At 37.4% G+C, this 23,787-nt stretch overlaps 3 protein-coding genes across 9 annotated transcripts in view; all 3 read left to right on the forward strand.

The window, feature by feature from the left end:
* LOC146468295 (adenylate kinase isoenzyme 6-like) overlaps positions 1-4,903 on the forward strand; it is a 26,042-nt gene extending 21,139 nt beyond the window's left edge. Inside the window, exons 3-4 of the mRNA XM_085124982.1 lie at positions 1,722-1,867; positions 4,652-4,903. Coding sequence (XP_084981108.1) covers positions 1,722-1,867; positions 4,652-4,835 — 330 coding nt within the window. The 3' untranslated portion in view covers positions 4,836-4,903. The remainder of the gene's footprint in view (positions 1-1,721; positions 1,868-4,651) is intronic.
* Positions 4,904-6,304: 1,401 nt separating this feature from the next.
* LOC146468297 (uncharacterized) lies at positions 6,305-10,113 on the forward strand. Of its 3 annotated transcripts, none has more exons than XM_085124983.1 (4): positions 6,305-6,428; positions 7,944-8,025; positions 9,039-9,099; positions 9,185-10,113. In XM_085124983.1, the coding sequence occupies exons 2-4, from the start codon at positions 7,972-7,974 to the stop codon at positions 9,571-9,573; spliced, it is 504 nt and encodes a 167-aa protein (XP_084981109.1). In that variant the 5' UTR covers positions 6,305-6,428; positions 7,944-7,971; the 3' UTR covers positions 9,574-10,113. The 3 variants fall into 3 exon arrangements, with proteins under 3 accessions (XP_084981109.1, XP_084981111.1, XP_084981110.1); XM_085124985.1 differs by lacking the exon at positions 6,305-6,428 and adding an exon at positions 6,485-7,205 and having other exon boundaries at positions 7,942-8,025; XM_085124984.1 differs by lacking the exon at positions 6,305-6,428 and adding an exon at positions 6,486-6,983.
* A 149-nt stretch (positions 10,114-10,262) lies between these two features.
* The window catches only part of LOC146468298 (uncharacterized), a 17,196-nt gene continuing 3,671 nt past the window's right edge, over positions 10,263-23,787 (forward strand). The window contains exons 1-13 of one of the 5 annotated variants that reach the window (XM_085124979.1): positions 10,263-11,171; positions 12,142-12,266; positions 14,263-14,403; positions 15,037-15,287; positions 15,600-15,681; positions 16,328-16,576; positions 17,568-17,641; positions 18,346-18,522; positions 19,557-19,730; positions 20,444-20,605; positions 21,150-21,260; positions 22,247-22,430; positions 23,104-23,161. In XM_085124979.1, coding sequence (XP_084981105.1) covers positions 12,264-12,266; positions 14,263-14,403; positions 15,037-15,287; positions 15,600-15,681; positions 16,328-16,576; positions 17,568-17,641; positions 18,346-18,522; positions 19,557-19,730; positions 20,444-20,605; positions 21,150-21,260; positions 22,247-22,430; positions 23,104-23,161 — 1,666 coding nt within the window. In that variant the 5' untranslated portion in view covers positions 10,263-11,171; positions 12,142-12,263. Of the gene's footprint in view, positions 11,172-11,501; positions 12,267-14,262; positions 14,404-15,036; positions 15,288-15,599; positions 15,682-16,327; positions 16,577-17,567; positions 17,642-18,345; positions 18,523-19,556; positions 19,731-20,443; positions 20,606-21,149; positions 21,261-22,246; positions 22,431-23,103; positions 23,162-23,787 lie in introns of those variants that run through there. The other 4 variants (XR_014867582.1, XR_014867581.1, XM_085124978.1 and 1 more) reach the window with 4 other exon arrangements.

Consider the following 23,787-nt stretch of genomic DNA (forward strand, 5'->3'; position numbering starts at 1 on the left):
GAGGTTTCTCTGCCCTCCCCACCTCCTCCCCTCCTACTCTTGTTAGCAAAGGTTTTTTTTTCCATTGGAATGTCAGCATCTGATCAAAGATAGCAAGAACCTGATGTTCACTTATAAATTTGGTATGGAAAATTCACTTCTGGTCCTGGTTGCTCAAAGAGCAGATAACTTTCCCCAGTGTATCTAAAGCCGCGGTTACACGTTGAAACTTTTAGCTGAAACTTGTGTGCAATGGCAAACGAGACAAGTTTCACGAAGCGGTGTTACACGGTGAAACTCTTGTTTTTTCACCACTGCGACCATTGCAAGCCATTGCAGAAGTAGAAAGCGGTTCTACTTTTCGTGAAACTTGTCTTGCAACTGAAGTTCGAAAAAGTTTCATGAAACCGACAATGTTACACGGTGAAAACGCCTGCTGAAACTTGTTTCGCAGTGCCGTTGCACACAAGTTTCAGCTAAAAGTTTCAACGTATAACGGCGGCTTAAGCGACTCATCTTCTGGAGAAAGTCATCCACTCTTTGAACAACTGAGACCAGAACCACAGCCATGTAAATGTAAAGGTAGGAATAAATTTCCCTCTGTGATCAATCTTCCCATGCATTTGGCTTTTTTGGCTGAGGCTGGCAAGTACCCACATTCAGCTTCACTGCAAGTTTCTGAAGATTTGCAATAAAACCCACCAGTACCTCCAAAAGTCATAGCGTTAGAGGCAGTTTGTCACATTTACCTGAAATTCACAGTTTGAAAAACCTCTTGCCTAGTTTTCTTTGCATGGCGGTTGAATTCTCCATAATTTTAGATTTATATCTATTATTGTTTCAAGCCTTTAGTGTGATAAGCTTTCAAAAAGGAAACAAGAAAAAAGTTTCTCCTCCCCAACAGGGACTCAAACTTGTGACCACCAGCTCGCCACTTTTTGACCTTGCGACACCTGGAGGTCTGGGGTGGGTAACCAACATGAAAAAAAAAAGAGAGAGAAAACAAGGGTATTACTAGAAGTGGCACATCACGCCCTGTGACATCTGCTTAAAAAGAGAAAGTAGTAAAGATTGACTCTGGTTTATGCCTACTGAGGTATAGTGTACCCATTGTAGGCTGCAAGACAAATTGGTGCTTGTTTGAGTGTTCAGGTACATGAACATTATTGAGAGTTCCATAAAATCATATTATTTTGATCAATCTGCTGTTCAGTTGTGTCTTGGGGCTTCATTAGGCCATTTTAGATTATTTTAGAGAGCCAGTACCCTAGAAATCTCTCTGCTCCTAAAGGTGATTCCTCAAAAAAGGAAAAAAATTAGAAGTTTGAAACCAAGTCATGCTCCCAGTGGTGGGAGGAGGGGGGAGGGGAGAGGGGGTGTGGTGGGGCCTTACCTGAAAGGAATGCCTTTGTTACCTTCGTAAAATGCAAAATGGTAGGGAAGTGTAAATTTTTTGTATTTAAGGAGCACAAAGATAGACCAGTAAAAGACAGGGTAGCAATTAAATCTAATAATAATTGTTATTAGGATGAATTGAACAAACAATAATCTTGCCAAAGCCAAATTATTTCAATCTGATCACTTGAGTTTGGCATTCAGCAGCATGATGTCTGAAACAGGCCCCATGTATACCACTTACATGTACAATGTAATGTGTTAAAAGGACTGATAAAAAGTGTCTATCTCACTGTAAGATAAGTTCATATACCAATATTTTTACAATAATTATATTATGCTTACAGGTTGTGGATGAACTTGAGGATCAAATGTGTGAAGGTGGAAATGTCGTAGATTATCATGGCTGTGACTTCTTCCCAGAAAGATGGTTTGATATTGTCTTTGTCTTACGCACAAATAACACAACGCTTTATGAAAGACTTGAGAACAGGTAGGTATTTTACACGTCTCCCTGATAGAATCTGAGTTGAAATGATCCCACAGGATCCTCCACAGAATCCTTGATAAGATTAATCATAGGATCTTGCAGAATCCAGCACGATTGTGCAGGATTCTTGCCAAGAGTGTATTCAGGATTTTATGTCATTCTACAGTAGGATCCTGATGGATCTTAAATGAGTTTCTGATCTTACCGTAAAATACCAGTAGCTTACTCGATTTAGGATTTTTATTTTCAATAAGACTGATACAGCTGTTATGATTTATGGTTAATATTGAATGTAAATAAATTCAAATTATGTTTAATTTAATACATGATTACATGTAGGTATAATTTGTGTAAAATGTAATTGTAATGTAATGTAATGTAATGTAATAATCTGTGTTTAATGTAATGTGCTAAGTGTACAGTCATTAACTTGTTGGTTACATTATTTAAATCCAACATCAAACCACATTGTTACTCTGGTCCCAGGCCCTCAGGACCAGGGCAGGAGCTGAAAAAATGATGATGATGAAAAAGAAGCTCAAAAAAGTTCTTCATTATTTTAGTCCTCCCAGAAACCTTTCCTTATTCTTGTATCTTTGATATTATAGATCAGTCTGCCTTCTTAATAAGCAAATAAATTTATTCTTTCTTTTTGCCTAAATTTTATGTAAATTTATTCTTTCTTTCTTTTTTTGCCGCCTAGATTATCTATGCTACCTGCAGCGCCAAGAAATTGTAAATGTAATTTCAAGAAAAAAAAAAAACTAATTAAGTTGAAGTTGATGGATTTGTCATCGTTGATACAAATCTGTAACATCACACAATTTTGTGACATAATCCCAGTGCACTTAGGTCTAACAGGTAACCCTAACAATTCGCATCGGGCTACATAAAAACAAGAACCTCCCCTTCAAAAAGATTTCTCTCTAGCTATGCAAATACAATTCCCTAATTATTATAATGATATCACATATCATTCCAACCCAGACTTTTTCTACGTACCTCTTGGAGTGCATGACTGTGCAACTAAAGGCATCTTCTTTGATATCCAGCATACCCTACATTGAATTTTGGCTTCAGGCCTTAACATCTTATTGCAACATAAACCTACATGAGCCTAGAAATGAATGGATGTGTGAATTATTCCCAGGCACCTTGTTAGTGTTATTCTTATTTTCTAAAATCATGAAAATGGAAAATACAGTAGAACCTCGCTAACTCAAACTCCCAAGGGAACCAAAAGATAGTTTGAGGTAGTGGGGTTAGTGTTGCATTTCAAGTACTGTATCTTAATATCCTAATAATGATAAATTTAGTATAAATAAATTATTGTGGTTTTGTCATTCTTTCACAGACACGAATCACTTTTATTTATTTAATTTAATCAAGTTTCAGATTACAATCCAATCAAATCAATCTGAGGTAGGCTAAAAACAGAGTACCAGACCCCTTAAAAACAAGCCCCCATAAGAACATTTAGTTGATTTAAAGCTAAAATCTAGTAAAGGACGTTTTCACAAATCACTACCGCATTATCAATAAAGAATAAAGATTTTGATACATCAATAAGCTGTGTTCTGGCATTTTGAGGTTTACTGACCGACCTTTTAAAGGGAATTTGAGTTATCGGGGTCAATTTGAGGTAAGGGAAAGTAAAATTATTTTGAGTCAACAGGGAGTTCAAGAAAGCTGATAGTAGATGTAAATGACTGAAAAAGGGGATCAAATCACTTTTTTTATCAAGGATAATCTTACAAAATAAATTAATGTCACAATGGTGTAGCACACATCAATAACAACATGTTGTGATAAATGTATTCTAAATATCAAATATACATGTAAAAGACAACAGCAATTTTAAACTGTTAGTTGACTCTGAACCAGCCATGTTTGGAAAGAGTTGAGTAAAAACAGGTATCAAAAAGTATGCATTGAGATGGACAAGGCTAAATCCCCTGTTTCCCCCTGAATCAGTGGTTAAATGAGTGGTCAAGATGGCATGTATGCCTACCCTTACAAAATTCATACAACAGCTAAAAATTTACAGAAAAATAGTTGCGTGAAGCTGGTTCAATAAGTGGAACTTTTCAAAAGCATCTACAACAGTAATATCACCTGTGCAAGCTATTTAGCAAAACTCAAATGTTTGATTCATGTGCCGATGTTTCGAGCATTAACCCACTACTAGAGTGAATCAAGGAATTCAAATCTTTTTATAGTGGTCAAATTACCTTAATAATAATAATTTGAGATGAGATGACTTTTTCATATAAAATATGGTTTTCAAAAGGATCTCCAAAAAAAAAATACAAAATACAAAATACACACAATTCGCAAAGACAATAAAAATCCAAAATATGTAAAAACTATTAAAATGTACAAGATATCAACTGAAATTCGTTTAAATTACAAAGTTAAAAAGATTACATTTCAAAAATTTTCAGAATCACGGATTGACTGATTGCCTGGCTAAGGGAGTCAAAATCCTTGATGGCATGAAATTCATATAAATTACAAATTTAAAAAGATTACGTTTAACAATATTCAGATTCATGGATCGTCTGATTGCCTGGCTAAGCGAGTTAAAATCCTTGACCTTATGAACTCTATTTGTTTCTATTCCCTCACCAGTACAAGACCACAGTTTCTTTAGAAATTAACCCTCTTTAACCCTCTCTCATTCTTGTATCTGTGACTCAATCATTTCTGTGTCTTTTAAAATTTGCCTGAATGTAGATAATAGTAAAATAGGCTTTCTTACAACATGCTTTTGTCTTGAACTTCCAGAGGTTACAGTGGAAAAAAGCTTTCAGAAAATGTGGAATGTGAAATCATGCAAACAATACTAGAAGAAGCAAGAGAAAGTTACAAAAAGGAAATAGTTCATGAACTGAAAAGTAATAATCCAGAGGAACTTGAAAACAATCTGGAGCAGATAGAAGCATGGATTCAACAGTGGTCCGGGCAGTAGGAGTGGATACTTTTGATGTTATGTAGAGTACATGTATTAATTAACAATAATGAAGTAACATAAAATATGTCAACGTTTCTGTTATGTTTCGAACAATTGTCCATACACCATGAGCCTTGTGGAGTTACAGAAAATATCCATACTTGCCATGGATGGTCTATTGGAAATTCTAAAGGGCAGGGCTGTCAAAAGTCTATATTTAAGGAAAGTTTGAAATCAGATAATTGGAATTTCCAGAAGACTTGGAAGGGACGGAGGGAGTCCAAAAAACCTTCCATGGTTGAGGTATGGATTATTTCTGGAAGAACACAATGGTGAGACGTGACACTGATTCTCGATCTATGGCCAGAACTTTATTTGTGGCAGTTCCCTGAACTTGGGCTCCTCTTTTCCAGAGGACGTTTGAATAAGTGAATATCATTAAAACCAAATGGTCTTCCTAAAAGCCGTGTGGAAATAAAAAAAAAAGAGCAAAGGTTTCTGTGAGCCTCCTCACGGATTGATATGTAGTAGAGAAGATAAGACTGTGTGGTTGTATATTGCATTTGGTCATATTTTTGGTGTATTTGCTCATGTCACTGATACTATGAATTACGTCACCATTGATCACGGCGCGATTTTTCAGCAAGCTTACAATGTAGTTCACTGAATTAGCAATCGGCAATAAACAACTGCTGTACAAGAGGATTAAAAAAGTGACACTCCTTTGGTCAAGAATACTTAGAAAATGTTTAATTTGTGGTGGTTACATTGTAAAATGTACTGGCTGCGAATTTAGAATTGCCCAAAATATCAGTAAACATGAAGTAAACTTTGTGAAATTTTCCGCAAATTAGACTTGATGCCCCACGATGTCACATAGATAAATTATCATTTTCTCTCGAGTTTGGGTTTGTTTACATAAGATCGCGTAGGTACGACGTTTCATGAATGTAAATACACAGGAAAACAGACAAAAAGCTTCCCTTAATGAAAAATTTATTCAGTGTTTACGTCTGAAAATCGAACGCGTACAATTTTCACATTCGAGAGAGCAACAAGCATTGATGCGAATTTATTGACCCAAGCTGAACAAGTTTATCAGTCAAACATTTCGCGAATGCTATAAGGAATAAGCAGAATCGGCCGATTACATGAAATAGTACTGCAGCAAAAATTCGCAATGTAATTTATTGGTGGGGTGGATTCCCAGAATCGCTCGAACATTTCGGAGAAAATTCGCGGCGCCTCTACACCACAATCCGTGAATCTCAGCCCCCACATTACCTGATAGATTACATCATCCATGAGGTCGAAACTACTTGAAACAAGTTAATGAAGCTATACTCAAACTACTCTACTGTACATGTATTTACTAAAAAATATATATATACTTTTAGAACCGAGCTCCTTGTGACATGGCGTGTTGATATATATTTTTCGCGCGCTTTTTAAATGGCTCGGGCTCAGTCCCTACAGCCGTCCCTGCCTCGATGCGCCCGCGATTCTCCCCGCGGTTGGAGACTGAGCCTATTTAATCAACAGGAGTTCGAGAAAATATCTAGTTTTAATCTGGAAACCAGCAAGTGTGTCACAGAAGAACTACTTGACTTGGTAAGTACAGAAGTGTATCAAAATAATATAACCAATGTAGTTACATACAGGTTTTACCAAATCAGTAACATTACGTCCTACCCTGCTACCAGAAATTATCGCTCGTTTTAATCATTTAATGTGTTTAAAATATACGCAAATTGAGGGGTAACTTGATTTGACGGAAAGGAAATAAACGAAAGCTCTAAATACCCAAATTAACTAGCAATTTGAAGCCAGGGCGTATGTTATGATTCCAAAGTCATTTCGTCCCAAAGACATCAAAACGAATGCCGAGGATTAAAATTCCGATGTTTTGGAGGAACCCCAAAATTGACCTGATCAGGCAAATTTACTTGTTGAACCTTGCGTAGGAAAACGAATCTGACCTTTTTTGTGATTGGTTGAAAAATTGTACACCGGAAACAGTTCTTTTGTGATTGGTAGTTATTTTTTCCTCAGACTTCCGGACCGTTTTCCATTACTTTGGCAAAAACTTTCGATTTGAAATTCCGGGAACTGTTTATGTCAAGTCGAAAGGGAATTCGCCATCTAGCAGAAAGAAAGAGCTACGTTGTGAGTTTCAAAATTACGACGTCATTGGTAGATAGCAAACGTACTTGATGGGGCAAGAAACAAAGCGCCAATTGAAATTTTTGTGAAATGAAATGATAATTTCTAGGAACGAAAGTGGAATAGGTCGGAAAGCACCGCCTGAAAAATTTGCTGAATATCGGCGCAAACCAGTTGAATTTAAAGTGTTCTCGCCGGAAATTTTTGCATAGTGGAAAGCGCCCCCCAGTAAGCATTTGTTGGGTAAAGGAACGATTGGCATGGATATTGTTTTTTCGGTTTCTTTTTTGGCTGAAGCTCAAAAGAATGTCAAGCATAAATCTCTAAAGGCAGAGCAAGTAGAATACGTAAGATGTATTATAATTTGTTTTCGGGAAGATGTACTAGCTGCTCTTCCTACGGGTTTGTGATATAGTTGGATAAATAAAGTCCTTGCAAAGTTGTTGGAGAGCTTGGATCGGATGGAAACAAATCGAGCGAAAATGTTTGTCGATCGTGTTTAGGATAGGCTTTTGCACGTTGCGTTTTTGCTTCCCCCGTAAAAGGCTTCATTTTCCAGGTGATTTCCCCACTAAGATATACGGTCTACCTACTGAAAAGTCACTTCATAAAAATGCTTGGACATTGCTCATTATCCTAATAATAGTACCATTTAATAACGAAGAAAGTGATATCTTTATTGAGCGAGAGAGGCACTTTTTACATCTTGTTAACTCTAACAACAGCGCACAAGTGGAATGACAACAACGTATCGAGTTATCGAAACATGAACATCTGATTCTTCAAACTAATACACTAACCTCTCTTCATTCTTCACTCTCGGAAAAAATAATTCCAAAAATTAAAAATTGTATTGTAAGCTTTTGTTTGTTCAACTGATGTTACGCTCTTTTGGCGGTGCTCGGCCTGATTAAAATTAACAACAGACATTCTAAATGCACAAATTTTTTTATTTCCCGTTAGATTGAATTGGCCGAACCGCGCACTGGACATGTTGCGGCAAGCGTTTACGTTCTTCCTCCTGTTTGGAGCAATACAAGCATGGGTAAGAATCTCCAAACCTAGAATTTTTTTGTACTATCAGTATTATTTTTTAATTTTGCGACCATAAATCATCTAATAAATGCTCAGGGCATTTATATTTGGATTCTAAAGTTTTACAGGGGGCGTTTTTGACAGAAATGCGTTTATTAAGCTTCCTCGGACATGTCGGAGTGGTGTTGGTGTGTTGAACAGAAATGTTTCAAAACTCCGATCATTTCACAGTTTAAACTGAAGAATGCCAGTGCGATTAACCGTCAGAAGTGATCATTTTGAAGATTCTCAACAAAGGGAGCGTTAAATAATGCTTTTTAAAAGGCAGGATGTTTTTCAAAAGCTAAAGTTTAAGTTTACCTCATCCTTAGGGCATGAAAGCTGAGAGCGGCTGTATTGACTTGTCTGGTATTTTAATAGGTATATTTTTCTGCACCATCGGTACTCATCGAGATTCTGCTAAGTTCCATGCAATATTTCTTTACACTTTTTTCTTTTTTTATAGCTGTGAGACTGAGTTCATGCTTAACAGTTTTAGGTCCATTCTCGACTCCAGAACTCTTCCCTTTTGCGCATGACTGACGCATGACGTAGTCAAAGCCGAGCGGCTCTGGGGTCGAGAATGTTTTAGGTGAATATCGTACCCAGAGTCCTCAGACTCTTTGGCCAGCGATTGTACGAGATTGATGGAGAACTGGAATTCTATTACCGGAAGATTTCTGCGGTAAAACAATGCAAGCTGTTATGGGGCAGCCAATAAAAAAAATTGAGTTCCCAAAGTCTCTCCTGGCAACCAATCGCAGGCCAAAGAGCTGAACGACTCTGGGTACGAGATTGGTTATTCAGAGTCTTCAGGTTCCTCGGTCAGCGGTTGGTCATCTTTCCAGGCGAAACCGCTTACCAACGAGCTCTCGGCTCTGGTACAAGATTGTAGTTGTAGGCGTTACGTTTGATTCCTCAGGCTGTTAATAGAAAAAAATACGGATCGATATGATTTTGATTTTTCACCATTTTATTTTCCAGATTCCAGCAGCACAGCTGTCAGGAAGTTTGGGCACATCTCAGAATTACCCTGCACACACAGGTGACTATTTACAGGGTGAGGCTTTTTCGCGCATTTTAGGTTTAAAATTCGGGAATTTAGTTTTTGAATTCTTCTCTTTCATTAGAAATCAGCGATTTTCAAGCTGACAACGCCTTTCAAGGATTCAGTTATTATGGAAATGGTCGACTGATAGTACAAGAGTGTGGATTGTACCATATTTACGCTCAGGCGTTTTTCGAAGTCTACAGCAGCGTGCCTGGGTCCCATAACCGCATGGCTCTCTCCGTAAACGGGGCTCCATTCAGCTTGTTGCAGTCGGGGGTCGAGAAGGAGAATGACTATGGAAGTTTCTTCACCGCTGGAGTGGCTCTGCTAAATGAAGGCGATTACATCAGCTTGATTACCACTTATGACAGCAAATTATGGGTGGCGCCTGCGCATACTTTCTTTGGAGCATCTAAAATTGGAGCTTCCACCAATAATTGTCCTCCTGAAAATTACGTTAAATTCTGAGCTATAATCAAGTGAAAGTGAAGTTTTTGGTATGTAGTAGTATTAGCGTGGTGATTGAATAAACAGAAAGAAAGCATACAAACCCGGTTCTCGCATAAATTTGTCATAAAATATTTCAAACCAGTGCAATCATCAGAGGCACCCAATTAGAACGTTTAAGTAATAATACTTCAAATGTTGTCTCTTGTGTCCCCAAATCCTTTTCTGGCGTGCTCTTTTAAAGACAGATTGCAAAAAATGTTTACATCTGTCAATCAATCAGGCTTTTTAAAATTTCCGCAAAGCTCTTTTGCATTTCTGATGACATCATAGTTAGTACTAACTATGACATGGGTTAGCGCTAAAGAGGAAGGCCTTTTATTTTCCCTTCTGAACAAGTGAATATACGAAAATAGCTGGCAGTTTTAACTTGACTTCATTTTTTGACAAAACGTTTGACAAAAAAAATGCAATCCTGCATGAAACCTTTTTGTCACTTATCCGTTAAACTACGCATTAAATGTTTTGCCGTTTTATTCATTAAACTGGATAGCAAATCTATTCTTTTCCTGGTTTTTATGCTTCTTTCTACCATCAGAATTCACTCTTCTATGAAAAAGTGCTATCGCCAGAACCAATCACTGATAAATTTTATTTTGTAGCTTTTACTATATAATTTAAGCAACCCCACAAGCAATGTTTTTTTTTAAATAAAGGATGTGTTGTTGTTGATTGTCAAAGTGCTCGAACCAACAGCAGATTTTTGAAAATAAGATTGACGAGTTTCGTAAAGTTCTTTATTATGCAAAGACGGAACAAAAACAAATGAACAAAATCCTTTATATCTCAATTTCCCCAGCTGAGATACCTTTGCGAACCCAATAATTTCACCTGCAATTTTCTCGCTAAATTAGATGAGCCTAAGTATGTTTTTAATTACTTAAGATCTCGTTAGAACAATTACTGAGGATAATGCTCTTTTAATAGGCAAGGTTTGAAATAAATAGTTCGTGTAGAATAACCCGCTAAATGAAACGAAAAACGTATGGTTACATCCCTTTCCTCCCAGAAAAAATCGAAAATTACGTTACAGTGTCTTTCAGTGAACTAACTTCAGGAAACTTTCATCGGATGCGTAAACGTATTTCGGTTTGTTACGAAATTAAACACCCGCTAGAAGACGCAAGCGCATGAGTTCTTTGGCTGACACAAACTCAAACGCAAAATATTCATAAGCATATATTTTCGTTTGGGCTCAGTTAATGTTCATTATTGTCCTTGTGGTTTTTTTTTTTTTTGTTGTTGTTGTTGTTGTTGTTGTTGTTGTTGTTGTTGTTGTTTCTGTTTTTAATGTGTGTGAATTGTGCTATCTTGCTGGCCTGTAATTTATTTTCATTTAATGCTGATGCCAACTGGCTGCCTGGCTCCGCTAGCCCCTATGGTTATTCTTGGCAGCCAGTACTCTAATGTTATTCTAATCAGGAGCCCATGGCAAGAGTACAAATAAAGATTGTTGTTATGATCCCTGGGGAAATTAATTTACTGAAAAACATACCAAACAGGAAGGGAACCCCTCGCTTAATGGCTTATCACAACTGGACCCATCTGATCATAAGACGGTAAGTATCTTAAAATTTGGTTGTTGTTGTTGTTAAGATAAGATAAGATAAGATAAGAACTTTATTTTACGTGGCACTCCACTTAGCTAAAAGCTACTTTACAGGAAGCCCACAAACAAACAGATAAAATTACAAAACAAAAAGAAAGATAAAAATTAGCTAACAACCTAAAATCTAAAAATTTAAAAATCCAAAATATCCAGGTTGTTGTTGTTGTTTTTTTTGTTTGGGTTTTTTTTTTTTTTTTTTTTTTTTTGTCATCATGATTGCACCTACCGGGCGTTAATGATGTGACAGAAAAAAAAAGACGTTTCTTGGCTGCTGGCTTTGGGAGTGGTACCACCACAGTAATGCCTTTTTTTGCAATTCAAATGCGTGAGTGATAAGTTAGCCGAAAAGTCGAAGCTAGCATCATGCTAATTCTGGTTACCACAAAAAGGTTGTGTTTATTGCTTGTTATATGACATTATGAACTATTACTGTTCAATTATTACCGGTAAGGAAACTACAAAGTCATCAACCGCACGTGTGATCTACATGTAGCAGAAGTTATCTCGGTTGCTTAGGAGATTACCCACATCTCCCTAAACTATGATTAATCATCCGCTGCGCAGAGAATGACTGCAATAATAATAGCACGTTGACAGCCAATCCTGAGAACAGATCATTATCACAAAAGTATATTTATCGCAGCAAGTCGCAGTTTTTGGTGACAAAATTCAAGTAGGGCATATAATTTATGATGAATTATCATACACTTGCGCGTTGGTTACGTAACTCGAACCAATCTAAACTGGACTAAGTTGGATACGTCTTTCCTAGGGAGTGATGCATAACTGCTAATTCATTCCTCGAAATATTCTTTGCCTCAGCTAACTAAAATAGATCAGTATTGCAGGTAATTGCGAACTGACTCAATCTCAATCAAATTTTATTTTTTTTAAAATGAATTTTGAAATATCGTCTCGAGATTTGGTTCTTCAACGCCGAAGTCCTTCGGTTTTTGATGACTCGCAATCTGCAGTAAACAGCACTTTTACCCTTCAAGACCACGTAGACGTTATACAATACTGTGGTGAAGAATTTCACGAGATGGTAAGTACGTTTGATTTCATGTATGCAATGCGGTAGTATCTCGGCAGTAAACTTGTCATAAAATTGCAAGTAGTGAGATGAACAACTGAAAAAGTACGTTACAGTATGTATGACTGATTTTGCAATGGCCCAATTTTTCGCATTTTTAATTTCCGAAATCATTGCAGTGATGAACAGCTCTCAATTATTATTTTGCCAGATTTTCGCCAATGGGAAAATATGAGATTTCTCTCTTAAATAGTAAATGTGAAACGTTCAACTTGTGCCGAAAATTTTGTACTAAACATTGCCCAGTGTGCAACACCCGCTTAAGTTTTGTGTTTCTCAAATAACAGCATGTTAAAAAAGTTCAGTCTCTTTATTATGATTTGTCGCCGTTTATTAAAATGTTCAGCTTGATGTATATCGTCATATATCAATCTGTTTTACTTTTGCTTAAAACATTCTTTTGCTTTTTTCTTTTAAACTTGAAAACGAAACTTGAAAATCAGCTGGGAATTTTTACGTTTTATATTGTAGCGAAAGAAATGGGGTTCATTATATGCTATCTTCAAATTAATTAAAAACAAATTTTAACCCCGAGTGGAAATCAATATGCCTTTAAGATCAAAATGACCACCAGTGTAAACAGAAATTTGGAATAGAATAGACATAATTTTTTCTTCACAAACCCTGAATTTACTTCAGAACAAACTAAAAACTGTGCGATGCTAAGCTCAAAGAAAAGAAAATTTTGAAAACTGAAATTTTATTCTCATCTTAAAAGATGACTTTTAGCGGATTAAAATTCAGTTGAGAAATGAAACTGGAACTCTTACGTAATATTTTAATTATTATAACAGTTGATAATTAAAAAAAAAGTTTTGAGTTGATTTTTGAAAGGGAATAGATGTGAAATAGGATGACTGCAGTTTCCAGAAAAAAAAAATATGTTTTTGTTCATTATACTGGGATTGTCAGCGAGGCAAGGGCAAGCTCTCTAAGACAACGGTTCGTATCAGCAGATGTCAAAAATGGTAATTTTTTTGTAGTGTTAATCTGTTGTGCAGCCTAACGGAAACACAGCTTTTTGTAAACAGATCCTTTGTTCTTAGATGCAATTTACATTTTTATATAATAGAGATAACTGTGGGACTTGAGCACTAAGTACACATGCAATATTCCTTTAACGTGCGAGTGGTTCTAACCTTTTTTTAATTAAGATGTCTTCTCTTCGATAGTGTTTGCATTGCAGTAATATTAATCTCGAAACTGTGCTAGACACTTCACTTATTCGCGGCGTTTTCTGATCTCATTGCAGCCGTAAAAATATCTTCATAAAGTTTGAACAATAAGATATCGATAGAGTACCAAATCCACATTGTCGTAGTGCTCAACAAAAAGTCATAATGAAATCGAGATTAAATAATTCTCTGCTCAAACGAACTGAATATGTTTGCTGTTTTAGTTCCCGTTTTTTTTTTTTTTTTTTTTGCAAATGTAATTCATCGATTCTTCTTGCAAATTTTTCAATTTTTGCATCCCCTGATTATTGGTTTTGATTTGGAAAAATTTGGTGTGATTGATTAATGTTCATGCGTCGATGTTACCATGGCAACCAATTATGAACGGGCTGTTTTTACATAAAACGGAAAATCCTTGTTAATTGAATGCAGGAAAATTACTATTTTTACTGAAATTGTTATGGCTTTAGCTCATATAAGTGTTCCTTTATTGGCTCTGTTTACTTAGCATTTAATCTCGGTGCTTTCCTGACGTTTTTGGGAAATCCAGGAAGCCAAGATGCAAAGACGGCCACCATTTGGCAATCGTGAGTGCTTACGGAAAATATTTTTCAGTGTTCGCTTCACGTCTCTAAGTTTCCCATATTCTAAACACTATTAAACTTTCGTAGGGAAGCTTGATTCACGATACCGGTCAACACACATTGAGGGAGGTGATCGACCATGGGGGCAAACTGGTTTAATGTTATTTCATCTTCTTTGCATTTTCAAAGGTGAGACAAGAAATGAGAGAAAAGGGTTTCGAAAGAGATCAAGCAATGGATTCGGTCCGTCTTCAGAAACTTATAGATGTCTGTGATACCAAAGAAAGTACTGCGCTTTATCTACTGGAGGATTGGAATTACGAGCCGCAGGTGAACTGAGGCAATTGGCTTTTGTTTGTGTGTTTGCTGTCGGTGGTGAAGGTGGTGGTGTTTTCATGAATGATTTTGTTTTTGTTGCTGTGCTGTTGGCTGTTCGCGCTTTCACGTTTGTAGCCAGTCATGATCTTGCTTTCCAATTTAAACACAGTTTTTTGTCTTTCAATAGTTTTCGTCAAAGAAAGTAAGCCAAGTGCGTGACTTTGCTTGTAAGCCATACACAATTCTGAATTTGTCATGTGTTATCAGCTGAAACACATTCCTTTAATTTTTGTTTCCATCTCGAAATTGAAATCACCTTACCAATAGCATACTATTTCTCAGACTGCATAATATGCTATGGTATTGGAAAGCAAATTAAGGGCAAATGGCTGATGCAATCATTTTTACATAGTTTGTATTCCGTGGGAATATGTGAATCGCAGAAAGTTAGTCAGTCACGGAATCGAAGTTGTGGGATTTGATTTAGACAGAGCAGGTTATCATAGGAACATTTTCGCTCGGTATTTGTTGGCATTCATATGATGATTTCGTCCATGATATATTCACTATCTCACTCGGCATAAAAAAAATGGAAGGATAGCCATATTTTAGGAGAAACTGATTTATTGCGCTGATTAATATTAGGTTTGTAGATTCCTCAAGCTCTTGTTTGACAATGGCGTTGATTTAGCAGCTGTGAGGGATTTCCTCCACAACACTCCGTTGCACATTGCTGCCAGAAAGAACTACGTCGCGCTTGCGCAGTTCTTGGTCGACAGCTATCCCAGCATGATCTTCGCCACAAACAGTCAAAGTGAACTTCCGGTTGAAACTGCAATCAGGAACGGCCAAGATGACGCGGCTGCATTCCTTATAAGGAGCATGGATCACAGAAGGTTGGTCATAACACGTCAGAGCACCGCTTAAAAATTCTTCATAACTTTGAATGGTTGTAAGAGTTCGCGAATGTTTGTGAATGAATGGTTGCAAGAGTTCAAGATTGGTCTGCGAAGCTAAATTTTTACGAATTTGGAGAATTTTTGATTTTTTTATAAAAAATAAGTGAATTTGGATGGCGTGACATTAAATTGTTCAAGTGAAAATTGAATGGAGTGACAATCTTTTTTAACCCCGGCGCGCCCGCTGAAGCCGTTAGAGGTAAAGCTTGTGTTGTGCTTGTTTATACCCAATATGTCTCTCTTTCGTAGAGCTGCAAGATTGTTTAAAGCAAACCAGAAAAAGAAAGCTCCTGTTAGCTTGGTGAAAATGACAGAGGAGTTCAAAATGCAGGTAGTTATGAGGAGTTGAAGTTACTTGATTTCAGCAAAAGAACTGATAACATTATACTGGAATACAATTATTTGGGATAAGAGACCTTGAAAGCTCTGCTTCAGATAATATCCACAAAATTTATTTTCTCTTTCTTTTATGAGAAAAAGCTAAGTGGGGAAAATGTTATGTGACTTCATGCCGGTGTTTACACATTAGTCAGTCATGCAAAAGAAGTACGCAGCCAATCAAAGATTGCTTGCAGTTCCTACAGGTGCACCGGTTAACGAGTTCAGTTTTAAATTTTGCCCACCTCTCGTGTTTACTAACGGCGAGAATTTGTATTCACAACCAATTAAAAGCAATATGAAAGAAAAAAAGTATTTAACTGAGCTCAATTTTCGAACCAAGCACCTATCTTTTAGTCAAACGGCTAGGAAAACTGGAATATCATCTTTTTCTTGGCCAATGATATATAGAAAGCCCGCTTTTTCTAGTTTCCAATCTCATAGTGTTATTGCCACCATTTCTGAGGGCGCTCAGTACAAAACTGAACTGCCTCATTTAAACTTTACCTCAGGATGTAGGTCTGTGTATGATCAAACTTGGTATAATTAAGAAATACTCAATAATAATCCATTGCCACATTGATTACAAAAATCGACAGAAAACCATCGTGGCTGTGTTGGATTGCCTTATTTCTCCCCGCTGGCCACACCCGCCCTGCCTTCCCTCGGACACGGTTCCATGTTTGTCATGGCAGAACTTTCAGGACACACCCACTCACTTTTACGTTACCTATGACATCCTGGAGAGTGACATCAATGGAAGATTCCCAGATGATCCAGAATATGGGTACACACCAAAGTCATGTTATTATAATTTGGCTAAACATTGCCAACGGACGTTGAACAAGGTAAGTTAAAATATAACATATTGTTCCTTAATACTTGTTGTATTTATTAAAATCCATCGATTAGGGTAATGGCCACCAAATTAGTTACACCAAAAACTACAATGTTACTAATTGTTTCAACTGAGTATTGAAAATGCTTTTGCGGTAGGTTTCACTTTGCTGCAGTAAACATCATGATTGTTTTGCAAATCCAAAGCCATTTTCTCAACCAATGAGAAGTAAAACCAAAACGAATCGGCGTTGCTCGCAGGCGTTTTCCCGCGGTCGTCGCCGGTTGATGTATTTGCTTCGAAGTCTGATTGGTTCATTGCACTCTTTGCGTATGAGTTGAGTAATAACTTCGATTTTGGTTTTACGACACTCGGTTAAAAACTACTGTAAAACCACTGTAAACAAACAAAACGAAAACAAAAACTGAAACAATGAATTCAATTCAATTCAATTTTATTTTTCACACGTACAACGAGATTCACTACAATACATAAAAAATAATAAACATTTATATTACAAAGGAGGATTAAAAAGAATTAGGATAAATTTGTTTGGTTTAGTGTGAGCAGTGCCCAAAAGAGCATGCTGCTTTCGACAATGAAAAAAGAGTTAGGTAATCTTAAAGGTTCTGGTTCGACTTCTGTATCATCATTTTATATTCTTCTAGTTTCGCCTTTTGTCGTCATCTATTTATCCTTCTTTTTCGGATGGACAATTCCCGTTTGTAATATTAAGAACCAACTTGCCTTTGCGATTCTTTTTAATTACGAAATCCTACATGCCGGACTACATGCCTATGTTGTTATTCAGATACGGAAGTTTTTAAATTGTCAAATACAGTGTGAGGTCTAGCCAACATGGCTTTTACTTGCCTCCCCGTTCAAACATCCGAAGTTTCTTGACCCGTCGATGATAATGTCAACGCTGTTTTACGTTGTACACAACATGAACTTGAACTCCTTGAGCTTGCATCTCATTATTTATTTTTTGTTTCTTGTAGGAAATTTTGAACCACGCTGTCATAAAAATGTTGACCGCAAGAAAATGGCAAAAATATGCTCTCTTCTGGTTCAGGTCAGTCATTTTATTTTATAACCTTGCTATAAATAAATTAAAGCTCAAATTATTTCTCAAAATGTTGATGGTTATTTCAATGGATGTGGTAGTATCACCCGTTCAGATGGGAATGAGGAGATGGATCCTATAGATTCAGCCTCCGTGCACACTAAATTGAAAATTTCTGAAAGACAGTGGATTCTGTTCTGGCCTTCCGTTTCATGATACTAAAACGATTTAGTCACCAAAACGGAACTTCTTGAAAACGCCCTCCAAAGTGGATTATTTTGAAAACACTGTCACCCTGATATAGTGTAATATGGTGGGGAGGAACTTTTCGAGGACCCTTTCGTAATTCTGACGTATCAAGTGCTACTGTCAACCTTTTTTGTCAAGAGTAAACCCAAACGGGAAAAACATTCTCAAAAATTTCTTGACGTCGAAGACGACGTGGTGATTGGATTGTTCCTTAAGGTGAGAACGACTTTCCAAATTCAAACCAGGTATGTTTTCAGAATCCGTTACGAGATTAATAAACAGCAGAAACCCCTCGTAAGTTTCTGTAAACAGCTAATCAAATCCTTGTGGGTTTCTTGTTTGTTCATTTTCAGGCTAATTGATTGCCTTATAATTAACGTATGCAAGTTAAATCAAAGCCAGTTCACGCTTTTGCGAACCCCGCATATCAGTATCCCTTATTGTTTGCATCATTTGATTGACAGGTTCCGAGCATTGAACTACTTTCTTTTTCTGGGTGCTCTCTGTGGTTCTTTTATAACAGCCTCTAAATCACCGGACCCGATGGATTATGGGAATTCAAGGTCAAGACAAGTTCTTGACATTTGGTGTATCGCGGCAACATTATGGTTTTTACTTGACGAAATTTCTGAACTGAAAAGGTATGTGTGTTTTTTTTGTAAAATAGCTAAAAAAATAAATGGAACAAAAAAGCATGCTTAATTTGATTGACAGCTTGACAATCACGTTATGCATGGAGTTATAATCCCAATTGATCTAATCTCTATCCTAATTCTATACACTATGGATTTTCGGTTATTTTCATCCCAAAACTATACATTATGGATTTTGGCCTAATTTTCATCCTAATACTATACACAATGGATTTTGCCCTAACTTTCATCGTAATACTATACCCTGTGTATTTTCGTCTATTTTCTACGCCAATGGATTTTGATCTAATTTCGATCCTAGTACTATAAACAATGGATTTTTGTTTAATTTCCATCCTTATACTATAGACTATGGATTTTTGGCCTAATTTTGATTATAATGAATACTATAGATCATGTATTTTGGCCTATTTCTCGTCAGATACTACAGGCTATGGATTTTGGTCTAATTTCCATCATAGTTCCTGGTAAAACGCGAGCGACAAATCCAGTACAGTGCGGGGAACTGAATAGTGCATATAAGCATGATCCAAAATGTAGGGTGTGATTCTTTTCTTTGGCCGTAATATATTTAGTACAGTGGAACCCCGTTAATACGACCACCTTCGGGCCGTGGAAATGTGGTCGTAAAATGGGGTGGTCGGATTAACGAGGTTGCAAAACTAAGGAAGTAGACTGGACTTTCAATTCATTTGGGGCTCAAAAAAGTGATCGTAATAACGAGGTGGTCGTAAGGCTGGGTTCTACTGTAATACGAATTCACATAATGGTGATTACAAATCCCTCACAAAGAGATTTTTAGAGTCACTGGAATGCAAAATAAGGTCTTGAATATGACGTGCCGTGCAGAAGTAGAGGCTATTTCGCTTGATCCTATTCAATAATCAATCAATCAATCAATCAATCAGTCAGTCAGTCACTCACTCAGTCTGCTATTCAGGATCAAGGTCAATCGAACGCAACGTTTCAAAGTAAAGGTTGTAATTTTTGAACTGATTTATTTTATTCACTTTTTATTGTAGAGAACCACGTGCCTACGTCTTGGACATCTTCAATTATTTCGACCTCTCAGGGTACGCTTTAATTCTGGCGACGTTCGTATTCAGATTCCTCGGTAGTGACGCACAGTGGAATTTTGGGTCTTTCGCGATCTTCATAAATTTCATCGGTATCTTTAAATATTCCATTGGATCACGGTAAGGAAGTGGATTACTTGCTATTATAGGCAATTTTTGGAAAACCTCATAGTCGTACTCGTATTTTGGCACAAAAACGAAATTGCCTTAGTCATTTTACTACGAGTTTTTGTGAAAACGGCGTGGTAGGGAAAACATGTACAAGTCCTCGAAACGTAGATGATGTTGTCATTTTGGAATCACAAGAGGGCTTAGCTATCATTACTCAAAACAACTGCATCAAGTTCATCACTCACAAAGTGTAAAATAAAGTTTCCTGGGATATACCTGTTCTTAGTACTTCGCTAAAAACTTGAAGTCAAATCATTCTCATGTTCGTAGTCGTACTCGTTCTAAAATCTGAAGGTCTCTTTAGTTGTACATAAGAGCAAGCTCTGGGGGACGCGATAAATCAAACGCTGTCCTGGGGGCCGGAGAGCCATTTAGTAGAAATATAAGTGATTGCTGTTGGAGAACAGCGAGGTTAATATGGTGAAATCTTCAGACACCTGTAAAAAATTATGTCAAATTGCAATTTTCACGACACAGAATGTACAATTGTTTTAGTAACGAATAAGACTATGATATTTGCTGACGTTTTCAATGCAATGCAATGCCATGTAATACAATTCAATGTAATACAATGCAGTACAATGCAGCAAAATACAGCACTTGCGCAATATAATACAGCCAAGTGTAACACAGTGCAAGCAAGATCCTTTCTTATTTTGCAGGGACACCGGTCTGTACATCAAATGCCTCGGTAAAGTCATCTATACAGACATTCCGCGATTTTTGTCCGTATTTGGCATTATTTTGTTGACTTTTTCGATTTCATTTTCCCTGGCCATCAGAGCATATCAACCCAAGTTAAACGAACGCTTCCTGACAAACAAGTAAGCCATATGTTTTTGTGAAAGTTTGTAATTTTTTATGCCGTGCACCGCTTGAGCCTATTACGATGGACCTCTTAAGGTTTTCATACTTGTTAATTTTCCATGCTAAAAGGGCGACAACATTGGTAGATCTCAGGATCCCAAAGGGGCCTTCTAAGTCATGGAGCACCGGAGCCCAAATCCAAATCTACCGGGAGGCCTAGAGCCCCAATTTTTCTGTGTTGGAGCCATGGAGGCCTAAACCCCTTTTGGACCTTGCATTGGGCCCTATTTCGGTAAGAAGTGAAACTCCTCTCATGTCAGCTGTCATTCGATCTAAGACAGTCAAAGCTTGGACAGGTATGTCACGAATGTACTGAAACTGCAATGGGTGGCTTGACCAGATTACTTGATGATGCTTGTGTTTGCACTGGTACAAACAAATGACACCAACTCCTTTGATTGTCATACTCCTTGGATCCTTTTAGGTTCCCGGTGGACTCAGGCGTGACTACTCAATAGACGCATTAGTGTAGTCATACTTATTTTTGTTTTATCCCGTCAGCACCCTCAGGAGGGACATGTTATGTACAAGCGACCTGGGGTGTGTGCTGCTGGCTGGCGTAATGACATGGCTTGAAGGCTCGTCCATCGTGAATAACCTTTCTGATGTCGGGTGAGTTTTAGATGGCTTCAGCTGATTCTATTATATTTGACTTACTGGCAAACATTTGGAAATTACCGTTTCCTCCACATCGAAGTCACATCATAACCAACAAAAACATTTCGGTCAAAAGCAGAAATTCCAAATCGTTAACGTAAATGACCTAATATACGCGTAAGGCTTTTCGTTTTTATCAGGCGGGTTCGTTGGATACGAGACGTTTATTTTAGAGCGGCGTTCATTAAGTTTCCTTCATAACAAAACTTGATGTAAAGAATCAAAATGCTTGATGTAAAAGTTCAAACGTTTTAGTGTTAAAAATTAAGAAAAACACTCCAGGAAGAGGCGGACAGAAACTGAATTCAAGGGAAATGGGTGGGTGTGGAAAAGTAAACGTTTTGTCTTTGGTCGGAAATCTTCCTGACTGTATGAACTGTCAAGACTATATTGGAAATGGTTGGGTGCGAAAAATAAACGTTTTGTCTTTGGTCGGAAACCTTCCAGACTGTGTGAACTGTCAAGACTATAGTGGAAATGGGTGGGTGCGAAAAATAAACGTTTTGTCTTTGGTCGGAAACCTTCCTGACTGTATGAACTGTCAAGACTATAGTGGAAATGGGTGGGTGCAAAAAATAAACGTTTTGTCTTTGGTCGGAAACCTTCCTGACTGTATGAACTGTCAAGACTATAGTGGAAATGGGTGGGTGCGAAAAATAAGCGTTTTGTCTTTGGTCGGAAACCTTCTGTCTGTATGAACTGTCAAGACTATAGTGGAAATGGGTGGGTGCGAAAAATAAACGTTTTGCGGTAACAGAGAGGAAAAAAACCCAGCCCCATGGATGCATGCCGCTACTTATATCCTGGATTACAGCAGACTGTAAGGAAAACTGATAGAATAGGGGTAGGAAGCCAATTACAGCACTGAGGTCTCAGTTACTCTATAGCCATCCTTCAAGAGCACAGATTATTGACCATTATGTGTTATTTGTTATATACAGGTGGTTAGGAGCGTTGCTGATCGTATTCTTTATGATGAGCGTAACCATTATTCTGATGAACATTCTGATCGCTCAACTGTCACTCACGTACGAGATGGTTCAAGAGGAGTCACTGCTAAGTTTCACGGCGCTGAGAATGCAAGCTGTGGCCACCATTGAATGGCAGAGCAGGTTTAAATTCTGGGTGAGAACAATAAAAAGGTTCAAAGAAAAAAACAAGAGAGAAGTTATGAATTATTTTGCAAGAAACAGAAGATAAAAAAGACATGAACCTTGAGTATAATAAAGATATATCGGCAGCTTGATTGACGTTATCGTGGAATGAGAAAACGCAAAATTATCACGAAGTCTCCTTTAAATTAAAAAATTGACACCAGTTATTCAGGGCAACTAGAGCGCTAAACACCACAACATATCAAGAGTACAGCTGAGTCGTAGCTATACCCAATCCTTTCCTAGCAGATTATTATGGATATTTATGACATTTGTGTGATCGATTTCGGAGCGGGAGGAGACTGGATATAAGTGAAGCGAGACTTCACAAATGCGCATGATTTTCGCGACGGGGTACAAGTCAATCTGACACCAGAGTTGAAAATACATCTTAGAGGGTGGCATCCCAAGGATAAGACGATTATTCTTATTCCGAAATAAGGCTAATCTAAAATACCTCGTTCCCAGTGCGTTCTCTTTAATTTACAAGAGAAAGACCTGGGAACGAGGTTGGTTGATCTCTAACGCACCCCAGTATTATAAATACTATGAATAAGAACCTAGGGCTTTAGTGAATGACAAGAAAGTTTTTCAGTATCACAGTTAACTATAATTTTATTCAAAATGTATTTCTCTCAATTTAGAATTGTAGAAAGAAATATTACGTTCCCGGAGAATTGAAGACCAAAGAGGAAGTGGAAGGTAACAACTTTGGGTTCGTTGATTTTTTCTTGTGCACTTGCGTGTGTAAAATGTGCTCAGAAAACTGAAGTAGTAGAGCATGAAACAACATTAGGTAATGTTTAGCAATCAACAGTCAGTTTAAGTAATCAAATTTTTGGATTACCGTATTTCCTTGATCAAGTGGCTCTTTCGACTAAAGCGCCCTGTTGGTGTCATGTAACCACCAACATTTTATCAATGAGAAATAATGCATAAGCCAAGAGATGGTTACTCACAATTGAGTGTGTAAAACGAAAACAGAAGCAAACGGCCCAATGGGGCAAGGGAACCGGCGCCATGTGCAGGATAAAGCGCATGACTGGGTTACGATTGGTTTTCATTGGTTGTGAAAGCCGTGGAGCCGGTTTTCCTAACCAATCACAAAGCGTACTAAGGCAAACCCAAAGAAAACCCGAATTAATTTCGACACTCAATTGAAAACTGCTTTAAACCGTCAAAATTTCTAGCCAGTTTATTGATGTTGAACTGGAACAAATACTAAATTCTTAATTAGCTTCTATGATGCTTGTTGGAAGACATAAGTTAATTGTACGTGCCTTAATGACTAAGAATTTGCGAGTCCAATTTTGCATAAAATCTCATGT

Source organism: Pavona decussata, unplaced genomic scaffold (assembly GCF_977016875.1).
Source record: "Pavona decussata unplaced genomic scaffold, jaPavDecu1.1 SCAFFOLD_133, whole genome shotgun sequence".
Lineage (NCBI taxonomy): Eukaryota > Metazoa > Cnidaria > Anthozoa > Scleractinia > Agariciidae > Pavona > Pavona decussata.

Bases quoted from the DNA above. Each gene is read 5' to 3' on its own strand.
- LOC146468297 (XM_085124983.1), top strand. From the start codon at position 7,972: ATGTTGCGGCAAGCGTTTACGTTCTTCCTCCTGTTTGGAGCAATACAA. The intron at 8,026-9,038 runs GTAAGAATCTCC...TTTATTTTCCAG, and splicing joins TTGGAGCAATACAAGCATGG to ATTCCAGCAGCACAGCTGTC. The intron at 9,100-9,184 runs GTGACTATTTAC...CTCTTTCATTAG, and splicing joins GAATTACCCTGCACACACAG to AAATCAGCGATTTTCAAGCT.